This window comes from Bubalus kerabau, chromosome 23 (assembly GCF_029407905.1).
Source record: "Bubalus kerabau isolate K-KA32 ecotype Philippines breed swamp buffalo chromosome 23, PCC_UOA_SB_1v2, whole genome shotgun sequence".
NCBI lineage: Eukaryota > Metazoa > Chordata > Mammalia > Artiodactyla > Bovidae > Bubalus > Bubalus kerabau.
Window position 1 is genome coordinate 34,101,261 of NC_073646.1, and position 17,788 is coordinate 34,119,048.

The 17,788-nt window shown below is 48.8% G+C and overlaps 1 protein-coding gene across 1 annotated transcript; it reads left to right on the forward strand.

Moving 5' to 3' along the window:
* Positions 1–3,465: 3,465 nt before the first annotated feature.
* RFC2 (replication factor C subunit 2) lies at positions 3,466–16,998 on the forward strand. The gene is made up of 11 exons (XM_055562572.1): positions 3,466–3,627; positions 6,240–6,309; positions 7,808–7,849; positions 8,159–8,265; positions 10,960–11,061; positions 12,305–12,405; positions 13,203–13,360; positions 13,615–13,680; positions 13,924–14,004; positions 15,761–15,874; positions 16,614–16,998. Exons 1-11 carry the CDS (start codon positions 3,521–3,523, stop codon positions 16,722–16,724), a joined length of 1,059 nt encoding a protein of 352 aa, XP_055418547.1. The 5' UTR covers positions 3,466–3,520; the 3' UTR covers positions 16,725–16,998.
* Positions 16,999–17,788: the final 790 nt, after the last annotated feature.

A 17,788-nucleotide genomic window follows, 5' to 3' on the forward strand; every position in this document is an offset into this window, starting at 1 on the left:
CTAACCCAGGGATCAAACCCAGGTCTCCTACATTGCAGGCAGATGCTTTACCGTCTGAGCCACCAGGGAAGCCTTCATAGATTCTGGAGACCATATTTATTTGAATGACCAATCAACTGCTTAGAAGATAAGGTCATCTCTCTGTAATGTATACAGATTTTAACTCATGATGAAAAAACCGCCATGAGGCTTTAATCAGCTCTCTGAATAAAGCAACCCAGTTCCTCACAGCTGATCAAAGCTGTTGTGGAAACATGGATCCTTACTGTTCATTAAAGATACTCATACTGAACACTTACAGAGCCTTGTGCTAAGCAACAGGGATAGAGATAAAGAAGTTCCAATCCTTTTCTTCAGTTTAGACTTTTTTTTTTTTTTTTGGCTGAGTGGCAGTCTTGAGGAATCAAAGTTCCCCAGTCAGGGATTGAACCTGGGCCCTCAGCACTGAAAGCACAGAATCCTAACCAGACTGGACCGTGAGGGAATTCTCCAGTTCAGACATTAAAGTCGGATTTTATCCTGAAACTATGATGTAATATGGGATGGGCTCGATAAAGGACAGAAATGGTATGGACCTAACAGAAGCAGAAGATAGTAAGAAGAGATGGCTAGACTACAGAGAAGAACTGTACAAAAAAGATCTTCACGACCCAGATAATCACGATGGTGTGATCACTGACCTAGAGCCAAACATCCTGGAATGTGAAGTCAAGTGGGCCTTAGAAAGCATCACTACGAACAAAGCTAGTGGAAGTGATGGAATTCCAGTTGAGCTATTCCAAATCCTGAAAGATGATGCTGTGAAAGTGCTGCACTCAATATGCCAGCAAATTTGGAAAACTCAGCAGTGGCCACAGGACTGGAAAAGGTCAGTTTTCATTCCAATCCCAAAGAAAGGCAATGCCAAAGAATGCTCAAACTACCACACAATTGCACTCATCTCACACGCTAGTAAAGTGATGCTCAAAATTCTCCAAGCCAGGCTTCAGCAATATGTGAACCGTGAACTTCCTGATGTTCAAGCTGGTTTTAGAAAAGGCAGAGGAACCACAGATCAAATTGCCAACATCCGCTGGATCATGGAAAAAGCAAGAGAGTTCCAGAAAAACATCTATTTCTGCTTTATTGACTATGCCAAAGCCTTTGACTGTGTGGATCACAATAAACTGTGGAAAATTCTGAAAGAGATGGGAATACCAGACCACCTGATCTGCCTCTTGAGAAATTTGTATGCAGGTCAGGAAGCAACCGGAGAAGGCAATGGCATCCCTCTCCAGTACTCTTACCTGGAAAATCCCATGGACGGAGGAGCCTGGAAGGCTGCAGTCCATGGGGTCGCTGAGGGTCGGACACTACTGAACGACTTCACTTTCACTTTTCTCTTTCATGCATTGGAGAAAGAAATGGCAACCCACTCATGTTCTTGCCTGGAGAATCCCAGGGACAGGGGAGCCTGGTGGGCTGCCGTCTATGGGGTCCCACAGAGTCGGACACGACTGAAGTGACTTAGCAGCAGTAGCAGGAAGCAACAGTTAGAACTGGACATGGAACAACAGGCTGGTTCCAAATAGGAAAAGGAGTACATCAAGGCTGTATATTGTCACCCTGCTTATTTAACTTATATGCAGAGTACATCATGAGAAACGCTGGACTGGAAGAAACACAAGCTGGAATCAAGATTGCTGGGAGATATCAATAACCTCAGATATGCAGATGACACCACCCTTATGGCAGAAAGTGAAGAGGAACTAAAAAGCCTCTTGATGAAAGTGAAAGAGGAGAGTGAAAAAGTTGGCTTAAAGCTCAACATTCAGAAAACAAAGATCATGGCATCTGGTCCCATCACTTCATGGGAAATAGATGGGGAACCAGTGGAAACAGTGTCAGACTTTATCCTTCTGGGCTCCAAAATCACTGCAGATGGTGACTGCAGCCATGAAATGAAAAGACGCTTACTCCTTGGAAGGAAAGTTATGACCAACCTAGATAGCAAATTCAGAAGCAGAGACATTACTTTGCCAACAAAGGTCCGTCTAGTCAAGGCTGTGGTTTTTCCTGTGGTCATGTATGGATGTGAGAGTTGGACTGTGAAGAAGGCTGAGCGCCGAAGAATTGATGCTTTTGAACTGTGGTATTGGAGAAGACTCTTGAGAGTCCCTTGGACTGCAAGGAGATCCAACCAGTCCATTCTGAAGGAGATCAGCCCTGGGATTTCTTTGGAAGGAATGATGCTAAAGCTGAAACTCCAGTAGTTTGGCCACCTCATGTGAAGAGTTGACTCATTGGAAAAGACTCTGATGCTGGGAGGGATTGGGGGCAAGAGGAGAAGGGGACGACAGAGGATGAGATGGCTGGATGGCATCACTGACTCGATGGACATGAGTCTGAGTGAACTCCAGGAGTTGGTGATGGACAGGGAGGCCTGGCGTGCTGCGATTCATGGGGTCGCAAAGAGTTGGACACGACTGAGCGACTGATCTGATCTGATCTGAAGTGCAATAAAACAGAATTTTATACAAATTCTTTTGGCAACATGGTGGGTTGGCTCCACCACGTACAACCTCATGATACCGGACAAATTAATCATTCTCAAGCCTGTTTCTTGTAAAACGAGGATACTATAAGCACCCACTTTGGGACTAGTACATAACAGAGGACAGTAAATATAATGCATAATAGAGGACAGCAAACAGAGTCACTACTCGTTATTTTTATTATTTGTCATTATTATGACAATTAGGCTATGGGAGGAAAGATTAGTTCAACAGGTAGAAAACCAGCCCAAAAGAATGCTCAAAGCACTTGTGAATATGCAGTACCTATTTTTCTGGAATGAAATTGTCACATTTTACCGAGGCACAGTTTCTTCCCGGCAAAATGAGAGTATGTCCCATGTTGTAGCATTGTGAGAATTTCCTGATAGTAAACAAGTTCCAGAGTGCAGGAGCCCACCCAATGGAAGCTGGTGTTCCGCTAGGGGAATTCTGGGCAATCGGGAAAACTGGCCAAGGGCACGTCCCAGCTCCGGCCTTCCCCCTTCCAAGGCCGCAGGACGTCAGCCCCTGTGCGTGTTCGCTGTCGGGTCCTGAGTTTGGCCGGAAGGTCCAGAGGCCCCGGCTCCTACCCGCACCAGGCAGGATGCTCCTACCCCTCCAGGCCTGCCCGGCGCGAGGTCCCATTTCAGCACAGCGCTTCCCGACGCGCCACGCGGAGAGGGCCTCCCAGACAAATCAAAGACGAAAACCAACCAACGTCCCTTCCCGGAGCGACCAGCGATCTCCAAAAGCCGCGCAGTCAGGTCTCGCCTTCCTCTTAGTCAGGAGGCCGGACGCCAGGTCTCCCTTAGCAACTGCGGCCAATAGCAACGGGTGCCAGCCCGGGCAGTCCCTCTGCGCAGGCGCGGAGAGGGGACGGCCCCACGGCTTCCGCTCGCGCCCAGCGTCCTTCGGAAATAGGGGCGGGGACTGCGTGATGGCGTCACGGGCGGGGGTCTCCGGTGGCGGGAAAAGGCGGCGCGAGAATGGAGGCGCAGGAGAGCGGTGGTGGCACTGGCGAGTGCGGGGCCCAGGACGCTGCTCCAGGCCCCAGCAAGGTCCCCGGCAGCGCCAGCCACTACGAGCTGCCGTGGTGAGGACCCAGGCCATCCACGATGGGGCCCCTGGACGTGTGGGTGGGCGAGCGGCGGGCCGTGTGTCCCAGGGTGGCGCAGGGGCGGGAGTTCATTCACCTGAGCAGAGCAGGAGGTCCGGGGTGGTGTCCAGTGGGTTATTATTTGAAGGCGCGGCAAGAGATGTGGGTCGCTGAGCCCATCTGGGGTGCAGAGTGGCCAGCCTGGACTCGGGAAGCGGCGTTTTGATGACCACAGTGCTCACCGAAAACAGCTACCCCTTGCCACCACCCACTCTTACACAGGCGCTCTGCCAGCTGGGACTCTGATGATCGCTGAGCGGAAAGTGTCGGACGCAGGTTCGGAATCGGGGATGGTGTTGCAGAAGGCACCGGCCTGTTCTCCGTGGCTTGCTCACTTTAAATAGCAGCATCCTGGGGAGCTGGGAGGAAATGGTGATGTGGGGAGTCACCCGCCACTGGCGCAGGTGTGGGGCAGGCTCTCTGCTGGTGTCCCGCTCCCTGTGCGCACCTCTCACAACTCTCTCCACTGGGCGTGGTAATGGTTTCCTCCCTGCCTCCACTGTGTATTCCTATCCCTCCAGCCCACCCCACTTCTGGGTGAGAACAGATATCTAAATAAAGGGCAGTATAACTTATTGGAATATATACGCTGCACCGTGCCGTCCCCCAGCCACTGGAGATGATGCTAGTCCGAACTGAGATGGATTGTAAGTGTACAGCATACACCGGATTTCAAGGACTACTTTTTTTTTAAAAATCTCATTAGTAATTTTGATTACATGTTGAAAATGATAATACTTTGAATGTATTAGGGTCTCTAAATTATGTAAGTAAAATTAAGCTCATCCAATTTTACCTTTTTAAATGTGGCTACGAGAAAGTGTAAAATGACATATGTGGTTTGCCTTATAAATTTCAGGCACAATCCTATTTTAGATGCTTAAAGATACTTCAGTGTGCAAAACAAACTGTGTTGCCACAGAGCTCACATTTGATAGAGAAAGACAACAAAGTGAAAAATCAACGAGTAGACATATAGTACGTTTGATACTGGGAACGATTGAGGGCAAGAGGAGAAGGGGGCAACTGGATGTGATGGTTGGATGGTATCACCCACTCGGTGGACATGAGTTTGAGCAAATGCAGGGAGACTGAAGGACAGGGAAGCCTGGCGTGCTGCAGTGGTTGGGGTTGCAGAGTCAGAGCTGACTCAGAGACTGAACAGCAACAGTATTTGATGGTGACAGGCTCTGTGGAGCAAATAGCTGTGGAGGTAAGGGAAGGCCTGTGATGAGATGATATTTAAGTAAAGACCTGAATTTAGGGAGTAAGCCATTTGGCCGTGCAGAGAGAGAGCTTTCAGGCAGGGGAACCAGCTGAGAAGTCCCTTAAGGAGGAGAATGTTTGCCTTGTTCAAAGTCTAGCTCAAATTTCAGCTCCAAACATCCCCAGGTGACAATTCTTCCTTCCTCGGGCTTCTACAGCACGTGGTTTATATAAGCAGCTTAGCTTTGTCATAGAATTTGCTAAGCTGTATCTCCCCTCTAGTGGGAAAGCCCTTGATGGCAAGAACCGTGTCTTGTTCATCTCTGCACCTTCTACTTTTCTCCTCCTGAGAGTTCTAAATCCTTCCACAGCACGTGGTACCTGGAGGGGGGCTGTATGTGAAGAATAAATGAGTAGGACCAAGCATGCTCTCATCTGCTGACCTTGGAGGAGACCTGTCCCTTTATTTTCTGCAGTATGTGGCAAACAAGCTTCTTTGCGTCCTGCTGCTTTTGGGGCAAGACCAGTACCTGGAGTGGGTACCAGCTCAGAGTAAATCAGGGAGTATAGTAAAGGGCAGAGGAAATCCTGATGGTCAAATCCCAGCAAGTCTACTTTCATTTCTGTTCTCAGAGCTGAAGAAAATAATTTTTCTCTCATCACATAGCTTGCTTGTTAATTAAAAGAGAGAAGTATTAGGAATTCCCTGGCAGCCCAGCAGTGAATACTCTTGAGCTTCCAATGCAGGGGATGAGAGTTTGATCCCTGATCGGGGAACTAAGATCCCACAAGCCACGTGGTACAGCCAAAAAAAAATTAATTTTTTAAGAAAGAGAAGTGTTGTCCTCAGGCCACCAGCCTATCCAGTCCATACAGCCTGAAAGGATGACAGGATAGGCCATGGTTTCTGTCTAGCCGGCCCTGCTGGGCCCCTGGCATGCTTCTGCAGACACTGGCAGGTGACGGGTGAGACGGGGGCTCGGCTGCTTTGGTGTCTGTCAGAGCAAATGATGTCAGTGCCACATGCACTGGACTTCTGTTGTGACGGGAAGGCTGTGATGCCACAGTGTCCCGTTGCTCCAGATGGCCGGCTCTGGCCCTCCTCCAGCATCAACAGGTGTTTCTCTGCTGTGACAGGTTTGAAGCCTTTGGTACACGATTCACATGCACTTGACTTTTCAAACACCACTCGAACACCTCTTTAAAACCTGCAACCATTTGCTCTATATTTACTGAAAGTATATCATCTCTGACAAAGCTCCCAGCATCGCCCTTTTGTGCTTTCTTTTTGGGTAGCGTGAAAATAGCCTCGTCAACATCTTTCTGCATTTTCTTAAAAACAGGGTTGAAAAATACAGACCAGTAAAGTTGAATGAAATTGTCGGGAATGAAGACACCGTGAGCCGGCTGGAGGTGAGTGAGTTTTTAAGGTGATTGATTTTTATTTGTATTTTTTGGCCGTGCCATGCAGCCTGTGGGATTTCAGCTCCCCAAGCAGGGATGGAACTCCTAACCCCTGCATTGGAAGCGTGGAGTCTTAACCAAGGATGTCCCTGAAAGATGATCTTAAACATCTCATTACTGTGGCTTTGATAAGCTCAAGGCATTTGGAGGAAGACAGTCACGAATGTAGAAGAATTAAGGGAATAGGAGATACTCAGTTTGGAGAGAAACTTAGAAGCTGGAGGGGGTGACTTCAGATGTTTGAAGGGCTGGCTTGTTAGAGAGGACTTACCAGATTGTTTCGTATTCTTCAGAAGCATCAATGGCAAACTTGCTGTAAAGGCCAGTGAATAGGTATTTTAGACTTTGAAACCATATAAAGTCTTTGTCGAATATTCTGTTGTTTTTTTTTTTTAATTTTTTAAAAAATGTTTTATTTATTTTTGGCTGTGCTGGGTCTGTGCTGCTGTGCTGGGCCTTTTTTCTAGTTGCAGCGAGCGGGGGCTACTCTCTTATTGCAGAGCGGGGGCTCTAGGGCACTCGGGTTTCAGCAGTTGTGGCTCACCGGGTTAGTTGCCCCGTGGCATGTGGGATCTTCCCAGAGCAGGGATTGAACCCAGGTCCGCTACATTAGCAGCCAGATTCTTAACCACTGGACCACCGGGGAGGTCCAAATATTCTTTATTTTTTAAACAAGACTTTAAAAATGTGAAAACCATTTTTAGCTAGGGGGCTTATAAAAACAGGCCCCAGATTGGGTTATCCCCACTCCCCCGCACCGCCCCACCACCTGCCCTTCCACCATAGCTTGGCCAGCCCTGCCTGAAGGAACTAATTAACAAGGCAACAGGCTTCAGGGTGACATGTGTAGAGGACAAGCAGAAATGTTCAGGCGTAGAGCGAGCTTTGAATTTCCAGCCCGAGAGGTCTTTAGGTGGAGTCTAGAAACCCAGCTATTTGAGATATGACAGAGGGGGTCTCCGCTGTCGTTGGGGCTTAGACGTCAGTGGCTACCAAGGTATTTATTTTACAGACTTATTCATCTGCAGATGTTTGAGTATCTTCTCTGGGCCAGATGCGATGTGGTTTTGGGAACTGTTGATATCCTGGTGAGCAGAATAGAACTGATCCCGAGTCTGTATTAGACTCACAGACTCACCAGGGCAGCATTAACGGCAACAGGCCATGTGATCAACGCCCTGTTAGGGGAAGTCCAGGGGCCGTGGGCGCACATGGGAGGAGTTCAGGAAAGAGTTATCCTGATTACAGTGCCTTAAGCCCCAAGTGGAAGAAGTGACCAAAGCTAAGTGATTGGAAGTCAGACCTGGCAGGGCAGGGGGTGGAGAGAGGAGAGGAGGCTGGAACGGCATGTGCAGAGACCCCGAGGCGAGAGAGCTTGTGTGGCTGGGGGGCCCTGACTGGTCAAGTTGGCAGGTGAACCAGTTTTCACAAGCGTTTCTTCCCTCAGGTCTTTGCAAGGGAAGGGAATGTGCCCAACATCATTATCGCTGTGAGTACCAGGTCCTGGCCCTGTGCAACGTCCTGGAGTCTGGGTTTCACCCCCCTCTTAGGTACATTCTTGTACACAGAGCTTCCTCCTCAAGGAGGCTCATGATCACAGAGCCCAGACCACTCCCCTCGACCATGGGACACAGTTCCCTCCCAACCTGTGGGCTGGTTGCTGTGGAGATTGGCTGCGGATCGGGGTCAGGACAGTTCTAGGCGGGGGTGAGCGGGTACAGTGGTGAGCAGTAAAGAGGGAGTTCCGGTTACCTTCATTCTGTTGGCTTGAAGCACTTACTGGAGACCTCATTCCTAGGGCCCCCCGGGAACCGGCAAGACCACCAGCATCCTGTGTTTGGCACGAGCCCTGCTGGGCCCGGCCCTCAAGGATGCGGTTTTGGAGCTCAATGCCTCAAACGACAGGTATGCCTTGGAAGTAAGGCCTGAAGGGTAGCACATGTTGTACATTTTGGGTTGTCATAGAAACAGCTATTTTTCAGATCTCTGTAGCATGTAGAGCTTGTCTCGCCAGCTTTGTGTTTTCCTTTAATCTTTCCAACAAAAGAGAACCAGGATTGCTGGCTTGGTGATGTGGCATCATGGGCACTTGACTTACTGCTTTAGTTTTTTTTTAAGGGAGATTTTAAAAATTGGTTTTAATTGTGCTAAAATACACATCACATGAAACTTGCCATCTTAAAAAAAAATTAACCATCTTAACCATTTAAAAAAATATATTTATTTATTTGGCTGTGCTGGGTCTTCGTGGCGGCACGCAGGGTACTTTAGTTGCAGCATGTGGGATCTAGTTCCCTGTTGTTCAGTCGCTCAGTCGTGGCCGAATCTTTGCAACCCCGTGGATTGCAGCACGCCTATCTTTTACCATCTCCTGAAGCTTGCTCAAAGTCATGTCTGTTGAGTCGGTGATGCCATCCAGCCATCTCATCCTCTGTCGTCCCCTTCTCCTCCTGACTTCACAGTCTTCAGTAGTTCACTGACCAGGGATCAAACCCAGGCCCCCTGCATTGGGAGCTTGAGCCTTAGCCACCAGACCACCAGGGAAGCCTCCCTGGTTTACTTGGGAGCTTGAGTCTTAACCACCAGACCACCAGGGAAGTCTCCCCGATTTACTTTTTAGATACGGGATAGTTGAGGATTATGAAATGAGGACCTGTTGAATAAAATGTCTGCAGAGCCTGCCTTTGGCTGTCCCCTCGAGGACGTGGCTTTTCACTCTGCAGTGTTTTCTGGTGTGGATGACGTGTATGGACCTGAGACAGGCTCTAAGTGCAGCTCACTGCTCATCCGCCATCAGGAGCACACCTGCAGTTGAGCCTTTTTGTAAATGCCAGTTCCAGGTAGCAGATACAAATTGATTCAAGCTTATCATTACCTCCTTTTCTTCACACCCATATATCATCAAACTCACTAGTTTTGAAAACTTCGGTGGCTCTTAATTTTGTTGAAGAGAGGATAGCCCATAATTGCAAATATATGTAATTTTAGATTTAATAGAGTGATGAGTACCATGGGGTTTTTTTTTGTTGGTCCTTTATCATCTATTTCCTTTCAAGTCACCTTGTCAAACACACCTGCCTTCAGCTTTTGATCGCTTACAGACTGTATGTAAATGTGGGTGTTCAAACCTCTTCAAAGATGAATGAATACTGTCAAATGCTCTTTTAGCAAAACGGGATGGTTTGTGTTCTTGTTACAAGACCTTGGGGAGCTAAGTCCTTCCTGTTGAGTGACTAACTAGATGAAAATATGTTCAGGTTTTGTCCTTAGAAATATGTTCACTCCTTGATTCTTTTTTTTTAATTAATTAATTTATTTGGATGCACTGAGTCTCAGTTGTGGCACATGAAATCTTTAGTTACGGCATGTGGGATCCAGTTCCCCAACCAGGGACTGAACCCAGGCCCCTGCATTGGCAGCCTTGCATCTTAGCCACTGGACCACCAGGGAAGTCCCACTCCTCAATTCTTAAGTTTGAGAAAATTCATGGGGGATTTTGGCATCCAAAGATTCTTAAACCCTGAAATTTTGTCTGTGTGATCAATTTCACCTTCATCATCAGAGTCTAGAATCCTGTCTCCCTGCTTCATTTTCTGACTTGTCTAATAATGACGAAACATCTTCCTCTGCCGCTTCTCTGTGGCATTATGGGTAGAAAATGAAAAATTTTGAATTTTCCACTGTGGTCAATGAGAGCTTTCAGGTGGTGTATCTGAACTACTTTTGTATCTTCTAGAAAGATAATGTAGAACCTCACAAAACAATAAGAAACTGAGGGATGGGACAGTAGTTAGTAACAGTTTTTCCCCCTCAATATTGCAGTATTCTAAGCACTTCCATCATCATTTCATTTTCTTATTTTAGTCTTTTGTAGCATAGTTGGGAATTATTGATGAGTAATGATGAAACCAGTCCATTCTAAAGGAGATCAGCCCTGGGTGTTCTTTGGAAGGAATGATGCTAAAGCTGAAACTCCAGTCCTTTGGCCACCTCATGTGAAGAGTTGACTCATTGGAAAAGACTCTGATGCTGGGAGGGATTGGGGGCAGGAGGAGAAGGGGATGACAGAGGATGAGATGGATGGATGGCATCACTGACTTGATGGACGTGAGTCTGAGTGAACTCCGGGAGTTGGTGATGGACAGGGAGGCCTGGCATGCTGCGATTCATGGGGTTGCAAAGAGTCGGACACGACTGAGCGACTGAACTGAACTGAAATGAATGATGCGACAGTTACTGGGATGATGAAATAGCAAATGTTTCCAGGTGCAGTATGGGGGTGTAAGACTATGGAGACCCCCAAAATATATCTTAGACTGTAAAAGGGTCCAGTGGGTCCCCCATATGATAATTGCAAGATAAAATGAGTTTCATTCCGTTTTTCAAAAAGAAGTAAAATTTTTTTCCCTTGTTCTTCTGAAAACCTCCAAGAAGGGATAAAAGTAATGAAATGTTAATCCTTATAAATAATGAGAGTTGCCCCAAAAAAGAGACTTAAAAACAAAATTGGGTCCATGGTGGTGTCCTGAGGGTTGAAAGTCCCCCATGAAGGTAACTGAATTGGTCTCAGTGACAATAACCTGTGGCTCATCGTTCCAGAGGCATCGATGTTGTGAGGAACAAAATCAAAATGTTTGCCCAGCAGAAAGTCACCCTCCCCAAAGGACGGCACAAGATCATCATCCTGGATGAAGCAGACAGGTAGGGGGCCTCGCCGAGAACCCGTCACCTTGATCCCCAAGTCTCCTGCCTGGATTTACTAACTTAGGAGGGAAAAGCTCATGCCTTTGCACTTCTGTGGTAGATTTGCTCATCATATCCTGAAACGTGATTCCATAGGGGCCTGAGCCTTAAACCTGATCTTAATTAAGTAACTTACAAACATCCAAGACAGTTCATTTGTTTGTTCCAGCATCACTGACATGCGTAATTTAAATGATTTTTTTTTTTTAAATCGTGGTGGAATACACCTAACAGAAAAGTTACCATTTCCAGTCACTTTAAAGTACACCGTTAGTGACACTGAGTGGGCTTCCCTGATAGATCAGTTGGTAAAGAATCCATTTGCAGTACAGGATACCCTGGTTCGATCCCTGGGGTGGGAAGATCCCCTGGAGAAGGGATGGGCTACCCACCCCAGTATTCTGGCCTGGAGAATTTCATGGACTATGTAGTCCATGGGGCCGCAGAGAGTCTGACATGACTTTCACTTTCAGTGACATTGAGCATTGAGGACAGTCACAGTGTTGTGCATGCATTACCAGGATAAATGAAAAACTGTTAAGTGACATTTAGAAAAATAACAGAGTTCGTGTTCTTTGAAGAAATTTTAGAAGATATGAGTACAATCTTGCTTTATTTCATCGACAGTTTTTCTACACTATGCATTTTTACATAATTGGGATGAGAATAGTATAATTTTTATATCCTGGCTTTTTCTTATAACAAGTAGAGTTCCATGTGGTTATAGTCTTGTTGTCAGCATAGTTTTTAATTGCTGTTTTCTGTTCCATCCTGGGGCTGCATCTTAGCCATTTTCCGTAACATTAGCCATTTTACTGTAACGCTTTTATAGCAGTAACATCTATCCAGCACTTACATGTCTCCATTTGCATCTTGCCAGGTTCTCTGCTGAACACTCTGTGTGTTATTGTCTTGTTTGTCATACCAACACTCTGAGGTGGGCAGTAGCATTGTCTTCTTACGGGCGATGACACTGAGGCTCGGATAATTAGCCCCAAAGTCCCCACACGAGCGGATGAAGGAGCTTCAGGGCGGTCCCAGGCAGCCTGTGCTCTGTCCGTGTACAACCAGCGGGCGTGAGACCCACACGGGGTCCCGGAGGGAGACTGAGCATGCTCAGTTAGGAGAGCTGGCTTCCCAGGGTCCTTTGGAGGGGATCTGAGTCTCAGCTGCAGACCTCTCCTTGTGTTCTTCTTCTCAGCATGACTGATGGAGCCCAGCAAGCCTTGAGGAGGACCATGGAGATCTACTCCAAGACGACCCGCTTTGCTCTCGCTTGTAACGCTTCAGATAAAATCATAGGTGAGGGTCAGCTTTGCATGGCTCGGGGTCCTCGTGGCGCTCACATGGGCTCTTTAGCAGCAGAAGAGAAGGTGTGGTACCAGATGGGGAGGTTTGGAGAGTGGAGACGGGTGAGGTTTGTGGAAGATTTTACGTACGAGGGTCAGAGATGGACTGTACTGTGACCTCAGGGGGTGGTCAAAGGGTTTGCCTGGGCAGGCCAGAACATTTTGAGGAAAGCCAGTGGGGCAGCAGAACAGGATGGATCAGAGAGAGAAACCCACCCGGGGCCTGGCGATCATGGAGTCGCTGTTGTCAAGGTCTGAGCAGCGTTCAGGGACAGCTCCCAGAATTCCGCATTCGTCCGCCTGCTGGTTTTCACATGCGTCCGAGTCTCCCAGGGGAGCTTAAAGAAGCCAGGCAGGTGCCCTGTTCTCATCCCCGCCTGGCTGGGTGGTGACCTGCCCAGGAGGGCCCACACACACAGTGTACACGGTGGTTCCGGATCCCAGCTGGGCCGGCAGTGACCCTCCTGTGGGCTGTGGCGCACGCGTGTCTCTATCCTCGAAGATCTTTTCCGCTTCTGGGAAAGGTCAGCCAAGCTCAGCCCAGGGAGTGCAGGCTGGGACCTTTATTGGTTGATGATTGAAGTCGAGCCCTGATTGCTGGGTTCCCCTTAAGCACCTGCTGGGTAGGGGGGAGTGCTGCCCACGCGGCTGGGCCACGGGCATCGTGCGGCTCATTCCCCGTAACTAAAGGACCGACAGGGTCCCGCTGTGCGTTGCCCCAGAGCCTGACTCTCTTCCCGCCTGGTCCAGAGCCCATTCAGTCCCGGTGCGCCGTCCTCCGCTACACGAAGCTGACCGACGCGCAGATTCTTGCCAGGCTCCTGAGCGTCATCGAGAAGGAGAAGGTCCAGTACACGGATGACGGCCTGGAAGCCGTCATCTTCACCGCCCAGGGCGACATGAGGCAGGTGCGTGCGGCTGCCGCCCCCGCTTCCCGGACTGGCCACGCCCCTCGCTTTACAGGGAGAAGGAGGCGACTGCTGCATGGGGATGAACATAGCCAGACCAGGGGATGTTGACCCGACACCCTGGTGGTGGGGTTGCCTTGGGCCTCGGGGGAGCGGGCCTGCAAGGAACGGGTTAAACGCGGACTCCCAAGAGGAGGTGGGGCGGCGGACAGAGACGGAATAATCTCCCTGGCCGTGTTTCTGCTCCTTGGCAGGCGTTGAACAACTTGCAGTCTACTTACTCGGGATTTGGCTTCATCAACAGTGAGAATGTGTTCAAGGTAAGAGCCGGTGTGGCCATCACAGTCGACAGGGCAGCATTTACCTGCCGGGGCCGCTGGAACTGCCCAGCTTTCACTTGGGTTGCGAGAGAGACAGTCCCACACCTGGTTCTGCTTGCTGGAGACATGCAGACAGCAAGTGAAGACCTTGGTTACCTAGGGTGCCCAGAAATGGATCTAGCAGGGCTCCCCCTTGGATGGGCCTGTCCACCCCTGATGGGCCTTTCTTTCTGGTTTGGGCAGGTCTGTGACGAGCCCCACCCCTTGCTGGTAAAGGAGATGATCCAGCATTGTGTGAGCGCTGACATCGACGAGGCCTACAAGGTTGGTCTCGCCCTTTCTTGACTCGGGGGAAACGTCTGGCTCCTTGAGAATGGCAGAGGGGGTGCTCCCTGGGCTGGGCACTTTATTCCATCTCATTCTAAACTGGTGCTAGGAGTCGAGCATCCTCTAACTGATCCTAACTGATGCTAAGAGTTGGGTACCCTCTACAGTTGAGAAATCTGGCTCAGAAGCTAGACTCCTTACTGTAATCACATAGCTTAAAAGTAATCAACTTGGAAGTGAGCATCATGCGTTTCTACTGTAATTAGATTTTCTATAAGAGGAATTTGTCCACCAAGGACGTGAGGAAAGAACAGCCCAACTCCTTGCCTATTTTTTTTTTTTTTTTAATATTTGTTTATTTGGCTGCATAGGGTCTTAGTTGTGACACACAGGCTTAGTTGCTCTGAGGTATGTGGGATCTTAGTTCCCTGACCAAGGGTTGAACCCACATCCCCTGCATTGCAAGGCGGATTCTTACCACTGAACCACCAGGGAAGTCCCCAACTCCTTGCTTTGTAGAGAAGCCATCTTTCTCTCAGTGGAGGGGAGCTGTGCCTCTCTATCTTCTGAAGAGCCTGGGAATGGACATCCAGGGACCCAGGCCTGGTCCTGTGAGCCGATTCCAGAGGTCATCATTGAGGTTCGTGTGGCCCTCAAGTCCACATGGGGGCCGTGGTGTGATCTGAGGCCATTGGTCTGATGGCAGCCGGTTTCCTTCTTCCTACTGCCACCAAACCAAGGTAGAAATTGACTGGATTTAGGACAAGGCTAGACCTCAGTGGTCAAAAATTCACCTGCCATTGCAGGAGACGTGGGTTCTATCCCTGGGTTGGGAAGATCCCCTGGAGGAGGAAATGGCAACCCACTCCAGCATTCTTGCGTGGAGAATCCCCAGGGACAGAGGAGCCTGGCGGGCTACAGTCCATGTGGTCACAAAGAGTTGGACACGACTGAGTGACTGAGCACACATGCACGCAGACCTCATGAAACTGGAGCACAAGGCTGGGAGACTGAGGCAGACTCCCAGGCACTGAAGGGAGCCGTCAAATTTATGGGCGCAGAGCTTCCTCAGCCCCTGAATGCACCCCAGGGAGCCAAGGCAACTGACTCCAGACCCTGCTGCTGGGTGGGATGGGGATGGGGTTGGAACTGGGGCCTGGGGCTGAGAAGGCAGGAGGCTGTGACCTCTGTCGTCATCTCTGCCCTGGTCAGGATTTGTTCAGGCCTAATTGTGCCGTGAGGGTGTGTCACAAGTGACAACTCAGCACAGCAGTCACTCCAGGGTGCTGACTGGGGTGATTAATAAGGCATTTTAAGAGCCTTGGAGGGAGGGGATGTATGTATACTTACAGCTGATTCTCAGTGTTGTATGGCAGAAACCAACAGAACACGGTAAAGCAACTGTCCTGCAATTTAAAAAATAGTAAACACAGGAAAGAAAAAATAAAAGAGCGTTGGATTAAGACATTACAGGGCACAGTGGTGGACTTGTCTTGCAGTATGGTTGAGAACATTTGCAGTGTTCTGTCTGCCTGCTGGGAACATGGATCACCCCCACCCTCCAAGACCTAAAGGGCATGGACCTTGAGCCCGGTTGCCCGTGGGGCCGATTCTCAGGAGCACCTGTGCTGTCTCAGATGGCCTGCCCACCCCCAGCCGTGCGACGGGCCGGCCCTGGTTTGGGTTTAGCCGCACCCGCCTGTATCCTTGTCGTCGGCAGTTGCACAGCCTCCATGTCTTTTCTTTTGTCCAGATCCTTGCTCACCTGTGGCATCTTGGCTATTCCCCAGAAGACATCATCGGCAACATTTTTCGAGTGTGTAAAACCTTCCAGATGGCAGAATACTTGAAACTGGAGTTTATCAAGGTCAGTGAGAGTAGAGCAATGCCTCTCTCCCCAGGAATGTGGGCCACGCTGAGGCTGTTTCACTCACAGGCCAGGCGCCTGGAAGATGCTCAGTCAATGGCAGGTCGTCCCGGGGGCTAGGGGCTTGTTTACGCCAGTCCTGCCAGGCAGTGACCTGATGTTCCTTGGGATGGCTGTGTTCATGAGAGAGGTATTTATTTACTTGTCGTATAAGTGAGATTAATTGAGATGTAATTTAAATAAGAGTAAAATTCAACCTCTTGGGTGAATTCTGTTGACAAATGCAGTCTGGCTTTTTTTTTTTTTTTTTTTCATTTTCTTAGCGGCACCCATCAAAGAGCTTCCCAGGTGACTCAGTAGTAAAGAATCTGTCTGTCAATGCAGGAGACACAGATTTGATCCCTGGGTAGGGAAGATCTCCTGGAAGAGTAAATGGCAAGCCATTCCAGTACTCTTGCCTAGATAATCCCATGGACAAAAGAGCCTGGCTGGCCACAGTCCATAGAGTTGCAAAGAGTCAGATATGACTGAGCGACTGAGCACGCATGCACCCATTAAAGAACTATCAGTATTCTTTTTAGGAAACAAGATGAACTTCTCAGAGTTCATTTTCCAGCTGGAGTTTGAGTTCCCTGCATCAATTTTGAGCAAACCTTTGGTTCAGATGTTCAGGTTTTAAGAATTAAGACTCTTCCCTCACTTATTAACCAGATTTAAGTTGGATTTTTCCCCCCCTCAGGAAATTGGATACACGCATATGAAAATAGCGGAAGGTGTGAACTCCCTTCTGCAGATGGCAGGGCTCCTGGCCAGGCTGTGTCAGAAGACAATGGCCCCAGTGGCCAGTTAGAGCAGAAGCCTCTCTTGCTGGGTTATGAGAGTCCTTATTGCTGAGAGTCACAGCCTTTGGTTTGGAAAAAGTGATGCCCTGGACCGACCCTGGAGCGCATCTTCCTGGTCTTCACCTTGCTTCCAGCACATCTTCCCTGCTCGTGGAGTGTTCAGACTCAGCCTCAGACTCACGATGGGGTGAGAGGGTGGGAAGAGACCCTCCAGGACATGGCCCCCGGTCTGTGCTTGTGTTGGCATTTTGCTAATAAAACCTTACAGTTTTGTGGCAGAAAGGTGGCAGTGCCAGACCACAAGGAAAACCAGCTTCCTATCTCCCACGTATACCCCCAGCGTCCTGCAGGTAGAGAGGTGGTTCTGATAAGAGATTGGACAGGCTAATCTCAGTTTTTCTAGAAGCCATAAGGACAATCCCACAGGGTGAGGCAGAGTTTGCTGTAACTTATCAGCCTCTCAAAACAGCCTGGGGCCCTGAGCCCTTCATAAAGGGCTTGGCAAGAATCACCCAGGAGGGCTTCTCTGGCGGTCCAGTGGTGGAGACTTTGCACTTACACTGCAGGGGGCACAGATTTGATCCCTGATCGGGGAACTAAGATCCAGCATGCTTTGAGGGGCAGCCAGAAAGTTTTTTAAAATAAATAAATAAATTGGAAAAAAAAAGTCACAGAGGAGCACAGTACAGATAGACCCAGAGCAACCTCTCTCTAGGTCACCTTTTCTGTGTAGCCGGGTGTATCTGTTGCTTTAGAATTTCCCAGTGAATTTTGTAGAAATGCTTTGTTTGTTGGCAAAATGCTGTTTTTTTCCCATGTTTAAAAATTATGGAAAATAATCATTATAGATAATACAGAGAATGATATGGTGAACTTTCACATAACTCATCTTAACAATTTTATCAACACGTTCCCGTCTTGTTCTTTCTATATTCCCGCCCAGCAACCCTACCACCCCACTCCCAGATTGTCCTGAAGCAAATCCCTCGGTGGGGTTAGACACGCGTCAAGACCACGTTGCCGAATGGTCACAGGAAAGTCTCCAAGGTCACTGGCTCTTTGGGTTGGGGTT

Excerpts from the sequence above, each read along its gene's own strand:
- RFC2 (XM_055562572.1), top strand. The coding sequence starts at position 3,521 with ATGGAGGCGCAGGAGAGCGGTGGTGGCACTGGCGAGTGCGGGGCCCAG. Across the intron at positions 6,310-7,807 it reads ACACCGTGAGCCGGCTGGAG|GTCTTTGCAAGGGAAGGGAA; the intron begins GTGAGTGAGTTT and ends TTCTTCCCTCAG. Across the intron at positions 12,406-13,202 it reads CGCTTCAGATAAAATCATAG|AGCCCATTCAGTCCCGGTGC; the intron begins GTGAGGGTCAGC and ends CGCCTGGTCCAG.